Source organism: Homalodisca vitripennis, chromosome 5 (genome assembly GCF_021130785.1).
Source record: "Homalodisca vitripennis isolate AUS2020 chromosome 5, UT_GWSS_2.1, whole genome shotgun sequence".
Taxonomy (NCBI): Eukaryota; Metazoa; Arthropoda; class Insecta; order Hemiptera; family Cicadellidae; genus Homalodisca; species Homalodisca vitripennis.
In genome coordinates, this window is record NC_060211.1 from 128077186 (window position 1) to 128093553 (window position 16368).

Sequence of the window (16368 nt, forward strand, 5' to 3'; positions counted from 1 at the left end):
TTCTTAAATGGTTATCTACCTAAGTTTTGTATGAGTTAATTAATATAAATATTACTTGTAAAATCACTCTTAAAACTGGCCCTCAAATGGGTGTTGTAAGTTATACTATAGTATTCATGAAAGCTTTAAAATAATAGTGTATTTCAAAAATGAAATACACTATTATTTTAAAATTTCACTATTTAATATGAGATAAATAATAATAAGCGATATTCGTTGTGGTTAAGTTTAAGATAAATATTAACATTTAAAGTTTGTATGCTCTGATACAGCCATGGACTAACTTTGTTCCAATATCTAATTTAAAAATCAGTGTAATTTAAGGGCAAGAAAAGAAATAAAAACGAACATAAAATACTTTGAGTATATATTTACAAATCAATTTTTACTTCTATTATGTGCAAACTAAACTTCAACAATAAATACTAAAAATATCTAAACATCACAGACAGTGCAGGTATATAATAACATTTCACTATTTACAGTATTCTAAATTAACAGCTATTGTGCCCTAAAAAGTTCATATATTAAAATAAACTAAGCCTATAATAATTTATAATATAAATAGTTGGCCATGTTGAAACATGCATGTGACTACGCGTTTTCAAAAAAGACATTAGAAGTAAAGTCAAATATTACACATTCAACAACACTTAAAGTTCTCAACATTCAATTCTTAATAAGATATTAGATATGTAGTCTCGAAAAGTATTTGATATAAATATATATACAATAATGAACCTTTTTAACACGTTTAATACCTATACTTTTTATTTCGTAAGATGTACATTTCAAATTCTAAGAATTCATCATCAGGTACATTTAGGCACCTTAACCTACTGATGATGAATTCTTAAAATTTGAAATGTACATCGTACGAAATAAAAAATATATCAAAAGTGTTAAAAAGGTTTTTTATTGTATATATATATATATATATATATATATATATATATATATATATATATATATATAATAAGATAGTTGTTATAAAGAAAGAAGAAGAATATAATAAAAAAACGGAAGTGCCCCACAGACTAGTTAGCTATGCATCCCTTTGGTATTAACAACATCTAACTACAAAGGCAGTTACAGAAATACAAATGTAGCACCTGACATTAATGCTGAATCCTTCTTGCATTATGTAGAATATAATGAGAAGGCACACATGTTACACATTTTTAGACACATTTAACAACTTAGAGAGTATACAATATTATTGTTCTTAGAAAATTACGGACCATTAACAACAGATGTGATATATCAAATATATTATTATACTAGTTGCCTACAATCTTAATGCCCATCAGGAACAGTAATGAGATCACAAAACGCTTCTCTTGAATTGTTTTACATTCATAACTTTGAAAAATAACAAACGTTTGACGAAATTCAATAAATAGCACTTAGAACAGACAATTGTTACAGAGAGATCACCTAACATAAATAGTTTTCATTTTACACGAGTTCAGGGTTCCTTTTAAAACCACATGAAAAGGACGTTTAAGAATCAAATAATAGCTGTGAGTTGTCATCTATGGCGTATAAAGAGTTTTTCAACCGAGAATCATTGAGAGGGTGAGAGGTGGAGGGGTATGAAAGGATAGGACCGCTCGAAAGTGGTCTTGTACATATCACAGAGCAGACGGACGATGGGGATGTCGCCGATGGTGCGCCGGAAGAAGAGTTCCTCGATGGTGGACGTGGAGACGGCCTTGAGCGAGGGTAGCAGCAGGAGCAACTTGCCGAAGCGGTAGGGCTGTGAAGGGTAACGCGAGCTGACGTAGTGGTTCAGCGTCAACTGCGTCTGGTCCTGGAAGGACGCAACAGAGGTGACATCACACAAGGTACCACCCTGAACAGCTGAGAGACAAAAAAAGAACATTATTACTATGATGTTTGATAACCTGCGTCAGGTCCTGGAAGGACTCAACAGAGGAGACATCACACAAGGTACCACTCTGAACAGCTGAGAGACAAAAAACACAACATTATTACTATGATGTTTGATAACCTGCGTCTGGTCCTGGAAGGACGCAACAGAGGAGACGTCACACAAGGTACCACCCTGAACAGCTGAGAGACAAAAATACAACATTATTACTATGATGTTTGATAACCTGCGTCTGGTCCTGGAAGGACAACAGAGAGACATCACACAAGGTACCATCCTGAACAGCTGAGAGACAAAAACACAACATTATTACTATGATGTTTGATAACCTGCGTCTGGTCCTGGAAGGACGTCAACAGAGGTGACATCACACAAGGTACCACCCTGAACAGCTGAGAGAAAAAAAACACAACATTATTACTATGATGTTTGATAACCTGCGTCTGGTCCTGGAAGGACCCGCAACAGAGAGACATCACACAAGGTACCATCCTGAACAGCTGAGAGACAAAAACACAACATTATTACTATGATGTTTGATAACCTGCGTCTGGTCCTGGAAGGAGCTCAACAGAAGGCACAAGACACACACAGAGGCACCACTCTGAACAGCTGAGAGACAAAAATACACAACATTATTACTATAATGTTTGATAACCTGCGTCTGGTCCTGGAAGGACTCAACAGAGGAGACGTCACACAAGGTACCACTCTGAACAGCTGAGAGACAAAAACACAACATTATTACTATAATGTTTGATAACCTGCGTCTGGTCCTGGAAGGACTCAACAGAGGAGACGTCACACAAGGTACCACTCTGAACAGCTGAGAGACAAAAACACAACATTATTACTATGATGTTTGATAACCTGCGTCTGGTCCTGGAAGGACCCAACAGAGGAGACGTTACACAAGGTACCACTCTGAACAGCTGAGAGACAAAAACACAACATTATTACTATGATGTTTGATAACTTGCGTCTGGTCCTGGAATGACTCAACAGAGGAGACGTCGCACAAGTTACAACTCTGAACAACCGAGAGACAAAAACACAACATGATGTTATTGACTACTATGAATACTATGATGTTATTACTATAATGTTTGATTGAAAAATGAATATAGCCTATTATTAGTTTGTGATTTCAAATTGTGGTAGGCTATGACTTCAGAGCAAGAGATGACTATAGCCTAGAGTCCAACATTTCCTTTCAACACGTAAATAATATACTACATATTTTATAAATAGCTACTAATATTTCGAATTGGTGTATGAGTGCATTAAAGGGTTTTCAAGAGTAAAGTAAAATTCTAAACGAATTAAACTTAACAAAACAATATAAAATATATTTCAACCTAGATTTTTCTTATAGCTATTATTAATCTGCACGGAATTTATTAGACAGTTTTGTTTGGAAATTATAATAACTCAAGCTAACTTAGCTAAAATGGTTTAAACTTTTTCACTTATACAATTGTTATGCTATGCTGATAAATTTTGATAAATATGTTTATATTATTTGTTTTAAATTTATGCTTTGTTATTCATGCTGGGTTACGTAAACAGAATTTCAGTACTTTTCGAGGATTGGATATTTCTTTTTATTCTGAAGTAACACATAACTTTAAGCAAGGCTAGATTAAAATGTGGTGGTGCATTTACCTAAGTCAAACTTTACATTAGAAAAAGGTGATCTTCAAAAAAAGTGTTAATATTGTAACATCTAACTTGGCAAAGGTCTAAACTCCTGTTATTCTTTTACGTTTAAATAATCATCGAAATTATGTTTTCACATTTTACAATTGTATTAATTTGAAAATGCAATTTAAAATTTGCCACTTTGAACCTTGAAACCCCCTTCATGACCTAACCAATAATTTTGGATCTGAAAATGTATTCGTATTCTTTATAAAGAAAAAAAGTAATTTATAAGAAAAAGCTCTCTTTATAATCTTATTATCAGCGTAAGACGTGCCAGTAATTTTATCACAACTATATCTGTAAGCAATGATGAATGGCACCACGATTTCTAATCGCCCAGTAGTATAACTGCCCGAATGAATCATCACTAGTTTATGACTATTTAACTGCGATCTTATCTGTGATTTTATGGGGCTGGAAGAACATGGAATTGGTGGGATAGGTCTGCTATCTCAAGTGGAATGAAATTACAGTATTAGTGAAGTATAACAGCGCGGGTGTATGTAGGCGTGTGTGGGCCAGTGATATATTCATTGTGGCCGTCTTGGTCACACACGCTCTTGTAGACCTTGTGTACGAGTATATATGGTCATTTTGAGACCACCTCAGTGGAGGCTTAATCTTGAACTTAACCTACACAATGACTCACCACCTACGCTACCAGTCACTTTTAAACAAATTGTCCAGCGTTTTTGCGTTTCAAAAAGAAATAAAAATACTTGAAAGTGTTTTTGTTCGATTCCTAAATACACCTGTAATTTTGGGTATATTTTTTAAAACTTGTTCAAATTTATTTTGTATACTGGATGAAATGTAACTTTTAAGGGCCACCCACATCAATAACTTTAATGTTTTGATAAAATTTTCTTTTTTCTAGTTTTTCAGAATTTTTTTTATGTTACTGTGTTGTTTTTATGAAATTGAGAACTTTTAAACGAGGGATTCCTTTTTAACCTCACTTATGAATTCTTGTTAACGGCAAAGTAGAGAATTAAGGAGTGATCTCAAAATGATTAACTGGAACAAACATCCGTAATTTCTAAATTGAAAAAAACTTTCGGAATGAATATTGACAGGATCGTCTTAGAAGTCATATTTGAGGCAAGCAGTAATTAAAAAATGATTTTAGAAATAACTTTGGTCTAAGGCAAATGTTCTCAAACGGGTTAAAATGTTTAAAATATTTAAAAAAAAATTGCAACTTTACAGGTAGGCTATATACTAATTGTTTTGCATTACACGTAAACAAAAAAATGTGTTTGTTGAAATATGAATACAAATAATTTAAATTTATAAGTAGTACATTTGGTGATCTCTTTGTATCTTGTGAAGGAAACTGGATTTTTCCGGACATTTGCCATCCTTTAGTGATAAAAAAAATCAGTAACACGTTTTGAGATCTGCATTCTGATCTCTTCTTCAGGTAAAATCCTACTTAACACATGAGATAGGCAGAGCATAGACGAGATGCGGGTAAATGAGTCCGTAATATGCAGAAAGAATAACATCAGAGTTAGATGATTTTGCTAAGGTGCGAATTGCAAATATTCCTGAGCTCATTTTGTTGGATACATTTCGTAAATGTATCAACAGAATGTTGACAACCAACGACTGTTGAGACACACTAAGACGAGATTATATTGTGACCTGTATTCTACAGTTTCTCAGTTTTAGTAATTAGTGTTGTGTTCACTTTTTTCAAGTGCCTGTTTAGAGTTAGTGAAGTTGACACACAACATGGTGGTTGTGATTCCTAACTTACGCATGTCACAACGCTCTAGTATGATTTGTTTAAATTAACCTAGTTTGTAATTATGTGTTAGGTTAGTTATTTACCTGAAGAAGAGATCGGATTGCAGATCTCGAAAAAGTGTTACTGATTTTTTTTAGCACTGAACGATGGAAAATGTCCGAAAAAATCCTGTTTCGTTCACAATCCTTCCATCGTCAAAAACAAACTTCAAAGATAAATCTTGATGAAATGTGAGCATTATAATAATGTAGGTTAGGTTCTGAACTTTTGAACTTTCTTGTACATTATTCGGTATCTAAGAAAGGAAGAAGAGAATGATTACAACATATTTACAATACATGTGGTTTTGTTCGTTGCCTATTTACTAGGCTCAAAATATCACCTACCATAAACGAGTTTGTTTCCACTGCGAGTTTGATGAATGTCTGGACATTCAGATTTGTTTTGTGGTGTCAGAGTTGACAGTGTAAGTGTGTGAGGACTATTATCAATCTCTACTCACCGGTCTTGAACAAGACGATGGCGCGGAGAAGGTTGTATTCTGTAGCATCCAGCTGGAGGTGTCTCAGCTTGACGACTGTCTCCTGGAACACTTTGACCTCGTGTACCAAGTCCTCGGTCTCCATGGAGTCCCCGAGGAGGCTGGTCAGATCCAGAGGGGGGAAGTACTCCCCGGCGCCCAGAACGAACAATTCTCGCCAACTCTCCTCCAACAGCAGTAGCTACAACCCCAGTCGTCCATTAATAAAATGAAATATGTAGTCATGAGAGCCATTTATTTTTTGCGTTAGTCCATGCATGATATACAGTCTATACAGTCTAGAATAGTTAGGCCAAATAATATCATCGATAGAAATATATTATTATTGGTGTTCCAAATTTGATGCACACTAAAAGGATCTGGCAAACTAAACAAAGATCTCAAAAATTTGCACTAGATCCTTGAAGATATACCAAAGATTAATAAACGGACAAATTTGTGTGTAATACTAAGACCAAAAAAATCAATGTTAATTATTGGTTGTGTAATTCACTCGCTGTGCTCAAAAAACTGTTTTTGGCCAAACATTATCAAACTATCACAGCTCTCAGAAGTACCAATAATGAAACGTGTTTTACATGAAATATACATGAAACTTATTCTAGTTTTTAAATATCATATTGAATTAATTTTCAAAGCCAGCAAGCAGCAGTTGTGGCTTAATGTTTTAAAATGCACCACCAATCCATTTTTTTACTTAGTCAAATCAAGTAGAATTGTTTACTTACTTAAAAAATACCATACATGTTATACTTTAGTTGTGGGTTTCGTCAAATTAAAGACATTTTTGTATGGTTATTTGAGGGAAATTTTTATTGTAGGCTACTATTCTGATTATAGATTACTGATATTTTACTGCACTTAATGATGGAATCAGCCATTTAGCGACATATAGAAAATATCTGACAAAGTCAGTCTAAAAACTACTATTACTGACATTTTGGTGGCTTATAAGCACAATAGCATGTTAGTTTCAAATTTTGTCATGTCGTCATGTACCAGCTGTGGCAAATATTTGAAGCCATGATGTTTGGCCACATTGTTTCAACGCCTTTAGTACCTGTGTTTTCAAACATCAAGATTAAAATTGTTTAGTTTCTTATTTTCGCTCAAAATCAAACGTTCCTTGTTCTCAACAACAAATTTATGGATTTTGTTTCGAATTTAACTTAGGACTAATATAACGTACCTGGTCTTTAAGGGCGAGATAAGTGAAGGCGGGTACACTCTTGATCCAGGTAACCGTCATGAAGAGGATCCTAGCGGCGTATTCACTGACAGACTCTGGGCTGTTGAAGATAAGTGGCGGTGGCAGCGAGCACGGCTCCTGGAACACGATATAGTTGTAATATCCTCAAGGGCATAATAGGTACAAGTGATCTACTGGTTTGATTAAATGCCAAGGTAGGAGACTTTTGATTATATGCAGAGCGTTATAAATAACAGTTGATTGTTGAACCTTCTTACCTTAGGCAGGGGCGTGGTGAAGAAGAAAGGTGGGTGTAGAGGAGACGATACTAGATGTGCTGGTGGTGCAGGTCTTGGTGGGGAGGCGGTGGAGGAGGAGACCTTCGGTAGCGCTAGGTCCAGGACCGGAGGCAATGCTGGAGGCGGTCCAGATCCCGGCTCCGAGTCCTTGAAGAACAGAGCCATCTGTCTCCGCAGAGTGGAGTTTCGGGGTCCTCTCTCGTGCTGCACGGCTGTCGGACAGACCACACGATTAACGACTGGAAAAAGAACTTATAGAAATATCTATATTGAATTCTTATAATTTACATCAAATTGTTCAGACTCATGGATAGGATATCTGCTAATTCCTAATATTCCAGGAGTCGAGAGCCAATTAGTTTTGTGTGTTTCCTTTATATCGGTAGAAGATTTAGTCCTAAGAAAGAAATCATCAGCCGCTAGCCTTGGTGGAACTAATGAAATGGATTAAAAATGCCGAAAGCTATCTTTTATCAGAAATTTTTAGCTAATATTTTTTATCCAATTTTGACTTCTGCCAAAACAAGCCCAGCTGACGGGGATTTCTTTTTTTTTTACAGGAAATCTCTTTATTGATTTCAAAAAAGTTTATCCACATATTATAATACAAATTGGCTCTCTGCTCCTGAAATATAAAACAAGTTTCAGGTTGAACAGCCCATATATTTATTACACTCCATACATATACCCTGAATTTGTAAAATTCATAAACAGTTAATTCTGCACAGTAGGCGGGTTCTGGATTTGGATTAGAGACAGCACAGGTCCAAATACTGGTGGCAGATGTTGTAAAAGATCAACAAATCGTTATTTTGGATGATCAAAGGATCTAGTCTTTTAGAAAAATGACCTAGTTTATGGGTACAAAAATGTTAAATGGAAATAAAACATGTACAATTACAAAAAATTGTAAAAGTAACAGTACAATATACACAAACCACCCACCAGTAAAAGTGGGAAGCATGAGGCAGCGTACACCATATTTACTTTAAATTGTCTTTTCCATAACACAGCTTTTGACATTTTGTGGCAAGTTAAGAGATATACTGCATAATTGCATATTTTACACCTACACCACACATCAACAGGAGGGGCAATTTACTTGTATCTTCCTAATCTAGTATTTCCTAATACTCAACAGAATCTGAAGAGCATAGTCAAATCTCCACAAACCCAAAATCTCGGAAGCTGAGCTGGTTTCACTCACCATCCTTGTTCATGCCGGCTTGTATACACTTGCGGAGGCGGCAGGCTCGACACTGGTTCCTATGAGTCTTGTCCACAACACAACTGCCCTCACACTTGGCCTTACACACGTACTGTCGGTTCCGTCTGATGGATCTCTGCAACAACAAATCAACTTATTCAACCATTGCTGTAAATAGGAAACATGGATTTAAACTATTTTTGTAAAATGCAGCTATTGAAATTTAATATGAAAATATCAACTTCCTAAGTACTAAGAGTTTCTACTTCTATTTATCCGTCTAATCAAATCATGTTGTTGGGTACGGATTCTTAAAATTTTACCTTAGTTGATATAACTCTTAAAACAGGATTTATATTATTCATTAAAATATGATTTCAAAATCTAAGCAGAAGTTTCTAGGATTTTCGTTGTTCAATTTAACAAGATATGCAATTACGGGTTTCTGATAAACCTGGTCCATTAGTTTATATCTTAGTTTCCCACTGCCAGTTATATATTCTGGTATTTTAGTTGCTAAGTTATGTTGAAGAACAGTTAGAAAATAAGCACTATCCCTATGAAAAGAAGTAAATAATTGTGACATATTCAAGACCAGATACAACCCAAAGGGCTGCAAATAGAAAACTAGCCCTTGACACTTGCAGACTAGAATGTATCTTACAAACAAAAATGCTTAGACTCCAAAAATGCTTAGAAAAAGAGTTTAGTGGGAAATCATCTAATTAAGTTCATTGCCTCTATCCACTCCACCAACTGGTTGCGGTTCGTTTTAAAAGATAATGTAAATAAGTACATTAGCTTCCTTATATTATTTCATATTTTACTCTGAATAATAATAAAGGAATAATATTATACTATTTATTATTTTACACTCCTTTTGACTGTTAATATTATGTCAATCTGCATAATATGAAAGATTAAAAATTGCAAATCGATCATTTTCTAAACCAGTTATATCAAAATAAACAAGTGCAGTTATATCAAAATAAAAAAATGTAAAAACAGTTAGTATGGATTTTATTTATTTAAACATAATAATACAGAGGTGTTAAAGTGAAATAACAATTTTTTTTAGATTATTGTGTGTTTAAATAATGCAGCATATTATTACTTGAGATGGATAAAATTATTTGATACAGGTAATGCTAATTTTGTAAATGAGTGCGGACTTAAGTTCTGCGGTGATATCTGTGGGCTTAAGCACATCCATTTGATTAAAAATCTTAATAATTATAGGAAATCTGAAAAACAATCTGCGTAATGCATGCTAAATTACACTATTCGATATATTCAGTGAATTACGTTACAGTTCTGAGCACAACTATGTTCCAAGACTGATTTGATATGTTTTATGTATAGAATACCACGATATCATTCTGGATTTGAAAATTTTTTAACGGCATGCATCATCTAGAGCATTAACTTGTTTAGTTTTGTTTCAGATGGTAAATTTGACAGCTTTGGTCTGCATCAACTCATCCCTGAGCCTAATCAAGCCGAGTTGTTTGTCGGTGTGCCTCGCCGCGCCAGATCGATAGACAACGGCAGCGGCAGCTGTGTGTGAGAAGTCAGAGGGGCATCAGGATCTGTATGATAGGCTGCCCTGTGATGCGGCAACATGGCGGCCAAGGGCACACAGATAGTCCCTGTAGAAGGGAGGGTCCAGGTGTCCGTCCCCGCCATCCCTTCGCCTTCCATTGAAATTGTGTTTATCATTATCCTCACTCACCATTTCGTCCGTTCACAAAGGATCTTTTGTGTGAGTCACTGATTATTTGGCTCACCCTTTGATATTCCAAAGTCGAAAAGTTGATATTTAAATGAGTAACCGGAATAAGAACAATGTCGAATATGTTTTAAGGTTGTACTGCAAACGTTTAAAAAATAAACTTTAATCGGTTTTTCGAAATACTACATTCGATATAAGATGAAACCATGAAGATGTAAAGTAAACGGATGAGGAAACTTTTCATAAGAGATCCTATTCCATAGAGTATTTTTAATAAGTAAATGTAAATTCTACAGTATATAAATAAATATTAAAGAGTCCAATTTACCTTAAAGAAACCAGCACACCTGAAACAGAATAATTTCATAAGAATTTTTGTTGAAAAAACTAGGCACTGCTTAAAAACTTTTATTTGTTATTGGAATCTGATAATGAAAAATATAACGTAGTATAATTATGTTTACAAGACATGGTTGCATGTTATATTGAACGTTACAAACAATAAACACACTATCTGTAGTGTAAAACTGTGCAATTATATTTCAATTTTTAGAATAACAATTTATTTATTTATTTCCTTTCAATGGTCAAAAACCAATTTACATTTATAAACTTATGATAAGATGACTAATTAATTAAATAATACTTAAAAGAAAAGAGCCAAACTAAACATGCAACTGGACTCTAAATTAAATCTAGGCTTAACTAACAATAAATAAGAAATGTATAAATTATAATAAATATTAGTGATAGTAGTATATAATAAATGGGAAAAGTATTTAACTAAAATACATTACTGTATAAGATGTGACAGTATATGAATATATAAAAAAGAAAAAGAAAACAGATAGATAATAATTTCTTTTTGAAAGTTTGTAGACCTTAGCTTATAAAATGTACTGTGTAACGAGCATCATACATAAAAGTTACAAAATAGAAGGTCTGAAATTCAATATAGCAAAACTAAAAGCAAGACATTTTAGTTATTGGTAGCAATCCCAATGCTACTAGTATAATTGGCTGAGCTTTAGGGAAATTTTTACATTGATCGTATAGATAACCAAGATAGCAACGGGAAATCGTAATCGAAAACAACAAATGTAAACAAACTCAATAAGAGATTCAAACATATGATGTATCAGCACATGTACCCTGATTATACTAAGACGTATATCACTTTATATTGACTTGGTGTTTATACCTTTATTATTTTAACACTAATATAAATACCACCTTAATGAACACTAAACTCTGAATAAGTCATGTGTAAAGATATCTCGAGAAATATATCATATGTAGACTTTATATATGCATAAAATTTCATGTAAAGAATAAATAATTTTGATGTCAACTTCTTAATTATCTGATTGCCTTTCTATCTGTCTAAAAGACATTTGGAAAATGAAATGAACTATAGATTTGAAACTTTGCATGCAACGTCACCGAAGCCTGCTACGCCATGTGGTGGTGTGTACTTCTTTATAGTTTAAATGCAACCAGATAAACATTATTTTAAATATAAGACCATAACTCAATGCTAGTGCAACGTTAAACATTCTTGTTGGTTTCCAGATGATATAATAATTAGCATAAGAGAATATGAAAAGTAAAACTCTTCTTACCCGTCGCAAGCGAAGATGCCGTAGTGTTTTCCACTCGAGTGATCCTGGCACACTTTGCATGGTATATCGTAGAGGATACGGCCTGAAACAGATCACATCATTATAGAGCGGTTCCGGTCACGGTAGAGTACTTCCGGGTGTCGGAACGCGGGAACCGCGGGGGTGACATGTGCTCTGGTGTCATCATCCACCCATCGTCATCTCTCTCAGGTCGGGGCGGAGTGCTGGAGCGTAGCGGCACGCACCCGTGTGAACATTACACCGATGTGAATGATTGGGCAGACACTGCACAGAGTACACCATCTGTGAACTGGGCACCCTCTCTCTGATATTGTCTGCACCGTAATTAATTATGAGGTGATGTTTAAAATGTCATTAATCTCTTTAAACATGTTTATGTCATTCAGTATGGCTACAGACGGACGTCTACCCATAGACAGAAATTGCCAGAGCAGTTCATAATCTTCGATGGTCTCCAGATTGTTAAAATTGTGTAATTAGTTTTAGAACTTAATTAGCAATTGTAGGCAATAAACTCACCATTTAAGCCATCTTGAAGATGCCATTGGAATTGGTAGAAGATGAAGGATTTGATACTTAATTAAGAGTATCAAATTATATGCATGCATATAAAATATGCCAGAAGGGAAAACAAATGTTTTGTATGAAAAGTTTTTCGTAATTGAAATTTAATAAAAAATGCAATTTTTTGTATAAAACATTTAAATATATCAGTTCCCTAAACAAAAATACAATATTTCTGGATCCACATCATCTTAACTAAAAAAAAAAAAAAACACCCGAAATGCTTATTTTTATTTTTAGAGCAAGGAAACAATGTTATTATTTCCCTGAGTTAAGAAAAGGGAGCCTTGATACGACTGTGACTATAAAAACATCAAATAAGCCCCAGTTGTAGCATCTTAAATACAGGAAATAATATACAGACCTAATACAGCAACAACCTTAATATTTATACTAATTAACTTAACAAAATAATAATTACAATTGTATCAATAATTGTAATTAGTCTCCAACAACTAGTGTTTAAAATGTATACTGTTAAAAAAACAGTTCAGAAATAATTATTAAATTCAGGATTTCTTTCTCAGATGTGAAATATTAAATACAAAAATTGTTTCCTTTTCTTATTGATCAAATATAATTATGTACATATATATTTCGAGTTACAAAAAAGTTTAAGTATGGAATTTATACTGTATTCATAAATTGCTCTGTATTTACAGTAAAATTATTGAAAATAATTTTAACATATTCTGTGTTGACTTTTGGAAGACGTAAGTTTATCTCTATGTGTCATGAAGATGTATTTAAAACAATGTATTTAATGCAAAGTTTTCAAAGGAGGTTATTTTGTGTACGGTGTTAGCAAAAAGTTCCAAAGAAGGTAAACATCACTCTACTCCAAGTGTCTTTCCTCTTTCTCGCACTTTTAATTACTTCGCACCCAAACATATTGAAAACAAAATAGCGGGCGACCTCAATGCATGGTAATTAGCTTGTTGACGCTGCGCGGTGTTAACGAACACAAGACGGAAACACTTGGCTGTCTTTTACATAAATAATAGAGAGCGCACCGGGACCTGGACCACTTGCGGGGTAATGGAGGGTGTGAAACATGGAGTGTGTAGGACCTGCTGGCACAAAGTACAGGAAATACTCGGTACTTCCGGTACTTCCCCTCGACCTTGCATTGTGCCTCAGCCACCGCCGCGCGTCTAAATTATGCATGAATCAATCAAAACAACAATTAACCACAATATGACCTACACACGCGGTATCGATTGTTGTCACTGTTCCATTATCGTCTGTCTTTTGTTTAATGCCAATCCCAATTTTTCTTAGCACCTACATTATCAGACATTTTTGGAGTTCTAAGAGGTCAAAGGTTTTTAGAAGTGTTACGTACAGCAATTTAAAAATGCCATAACATTGTTTAATGGAGTATTGTTATATATGTTTGTTCTGTTCAAAAATATTTAAGCTACACATTTTATATAGCTCAAACAATCTTAAAATATAAGAAATATAAATTTAAATTGATTATTTATTTTTATCTTCAGACTTGACACTCTAAGAAGTCATCAAAACACCCCCACGCAATCAATCAAACCCAGCTACACTAAAGGACAATTTATGTTCAACATATCTACCAATTTGTATCTACTTATCTCCAAAAATACAAATACTAGAATACTTTTTTAAATTGACGTCACCCAAATAGATTGTTCACTGTTCTCTCTGCTACTCATTGATCGGTCGTTTGATGCAGTACGTAACTCGTTTAACAGAAATAACGGCTTTTAAAATGTACATTAATGATGTACTATTTCCTCAAAAATATAAAATTTAAGTGACGAAATGCGGTACTTTATGCGTGTTCTTAAAACGTTTGAATATCCTAAAGTTGTTTATAAAAGTGATTAACAGTCAAGTCTAGGAAAGTGCCATTAGTCTCTCTGCCTTTTGTTCAATATTTAAATAAATTCTCCTAATAACCAAGGTTTCTTTGGATAGCAATTGACTGTTGACTGACTCTATCATGTCATTACTACGTTATTACAAAGTCAACATCGTCACGGTGATGTTGGGAAGTCGTTAACGATAGAAGCAAATCCAGTATCGCTGTGTAGTAATTTATGACGCGAGCCCTGTACCGATCTTGTACAATTTCACAGAAACGTGGCATGATGTAATATGCTAAGCCTCGTTCGCCTGAGATAAATTGTGACTTTGGCCAACGGTGAGAATACGTGTTGTTTAACCACGGAAACAATAATTAATTAGAAACAATCACGTCATTCCTTTATTTCCAACATTACTTTTATATGCGTAGGCTATATTATCGTTTAGTTTTTAATTAAAATTGAACGAGTGTAAACCCAATTCGAATCATTGAGATTTATTATTAAAATTAGAGTACACAGACAAGGTGAATTGAGAGTGTATTTGACTCTCGGTCCATTTTCTATTACACCTACCAAATGGTTAGTGGTTTGGTTATTATTGTTGTTAAATGGAATAAATAACTTTTTTGTATATGTTGTAATTAGTTGTAAGAATTTAATAAAAAGTTTGTGTTTTTTTTACTGCTGCTTATATTTGGTTGTTATGAACCGTTCATAATATTATTTGTTGATATTAATGAGTGTATTGCCTGTTTTTTGCTATTGCTTACTGTCTTTATTTAGGATTTTTCGTTGATTTTTTATCCAAAATAATGTCCTGAATTTCAATACTTGCTTTAGCAAAAATAATTTGAAATGTATTTATTAGTTCAATAGCGTTACTCATTGTCATTGGCTGGCTCAAGTAACGTTTATATCCCGTCTTTAAAGGCAACTTTGTAATATTTAAAATTTCTAAATGAAGTAATGCATTTACCATTCATAATAAATAAATATATACCGATACAGCTTGCAGGACCAATTCTTATAATATTTAAATGGCAATCAAACTTCACCGATTTAGGTGTAATTGATAATCAATAAATGTAAAATTTAGCCACATTGTTTATTTTTTATTTAAATAACATTATTGTAGTGTTTTTGAAGTTTGAAGACCGCTTCGGATACAAATGTACAATTAGTATTGTTTTGACAGTAAAGAGACAACCCATCATTACAGCCACAAGGCACGGTACTAGGGCGTGGGATGAAACTGCTACCCCGCGGTGTACGCGGTTCTCACGGGGGCACCTCGCGATATGCGGGCTCGGCCAGGGCCGGGGATGTGTCGCGATTTCCCAGTTCCGGTAATGGACAGATGGCTCATCACCGGACCGGAAGTGGCCATCTATCGTCATCTGGCGCTCAATCCGAACCCGGAAACAAGTGTTTGAGCCAGGTGATCTGAGGATCCCCCCAACAATATACCAGAACTAAACACGCTTTGTGTTACATTCCCCTGGAACCAATGCAATTACAATGCCGTGTGAATTACCCGTTTTATACAATAAAGATAATATATTTATGAGAAACTAAAAAAATAGCAGCAGTTATCTCTTACATGATCTACTGAAGCTTACATTATCGTGTGTTGAAATTGTAGGTATATTTTATACCTGTTTTAGCATGTCGCATTAAAATTCTAATCATTATTTTGCTGTATTTATATTGCAATTAGCTATGTACATAATATAGGATATAATTATTATAAAGGTCTATTGATTTGCCACAAAAATAAATCGTTTAAAAATTGCATCTTCCAAACCATATAGGCTAAATTTAAAATTTAACGACGTAGCAATATAACTACATACAAATAACAAAATTTTAAAGTGTTTTAAACGGACACAAAATGAAAACATAGATGGAATGATAGTGTGTCCAACAAGTCCTGTTTTCAACTGGAGATTTAAACAATTTATAGGGTACATTATATGCACTTTTAAATTATTTTGCTAT

General features: G+C 34.1%; 1 protein-coding gene across 1 annotated transcript; it reads right to left on the reverse strand.

The window, feature by feature from the left end:
* Positions 1–996: 996 nt before the first annotated feature.
* On the reverse strand, positions 997–8723 carry LOC124363911 (nuclear receptor subfamily 2 group E member 1-like). The gene is made up of 5 exons (XM_046819181.1): positions 8588–8723; positions 7360–7592; positions 7082–7219; positions 5854–6073; positions 997–1863 (listed from the first exon to the last, which is right to left on the reverse strand). Exons 1-5 carry the CDS (start codon positions 8598–8600, stop codon positions 1568–1570), a joined length of 900 nt encoding a protein of 299 aa, XP_046675137.1. The 5' UTR covers positions 8601–8723; the 3' UTR covers positions 997–1567.
* Positions 8724–16368: the final 7645 nt, after the last annotated feature.

Excerpts from the sequence above, each read along its gene's own strand:
- LOC124363911 (XM_046819181.1), bottom strand. Across the intron at positions 7,220-7,359 it reads TCACCACGCCCCTGCCTAAG|GAGCCGTGCTCGCTGCCACC; the intron begins GTAAGAAGGTTC and ends ATCGTGTTCCAG. Across the intron at positions 6,074-7,081 it reads ATCTCGCCCTTAAAGACCAG|CTACTGCTGTTGGAGGAGAG; the intron begins GTACGTTATATT and ends CTGGGGTTGTAG.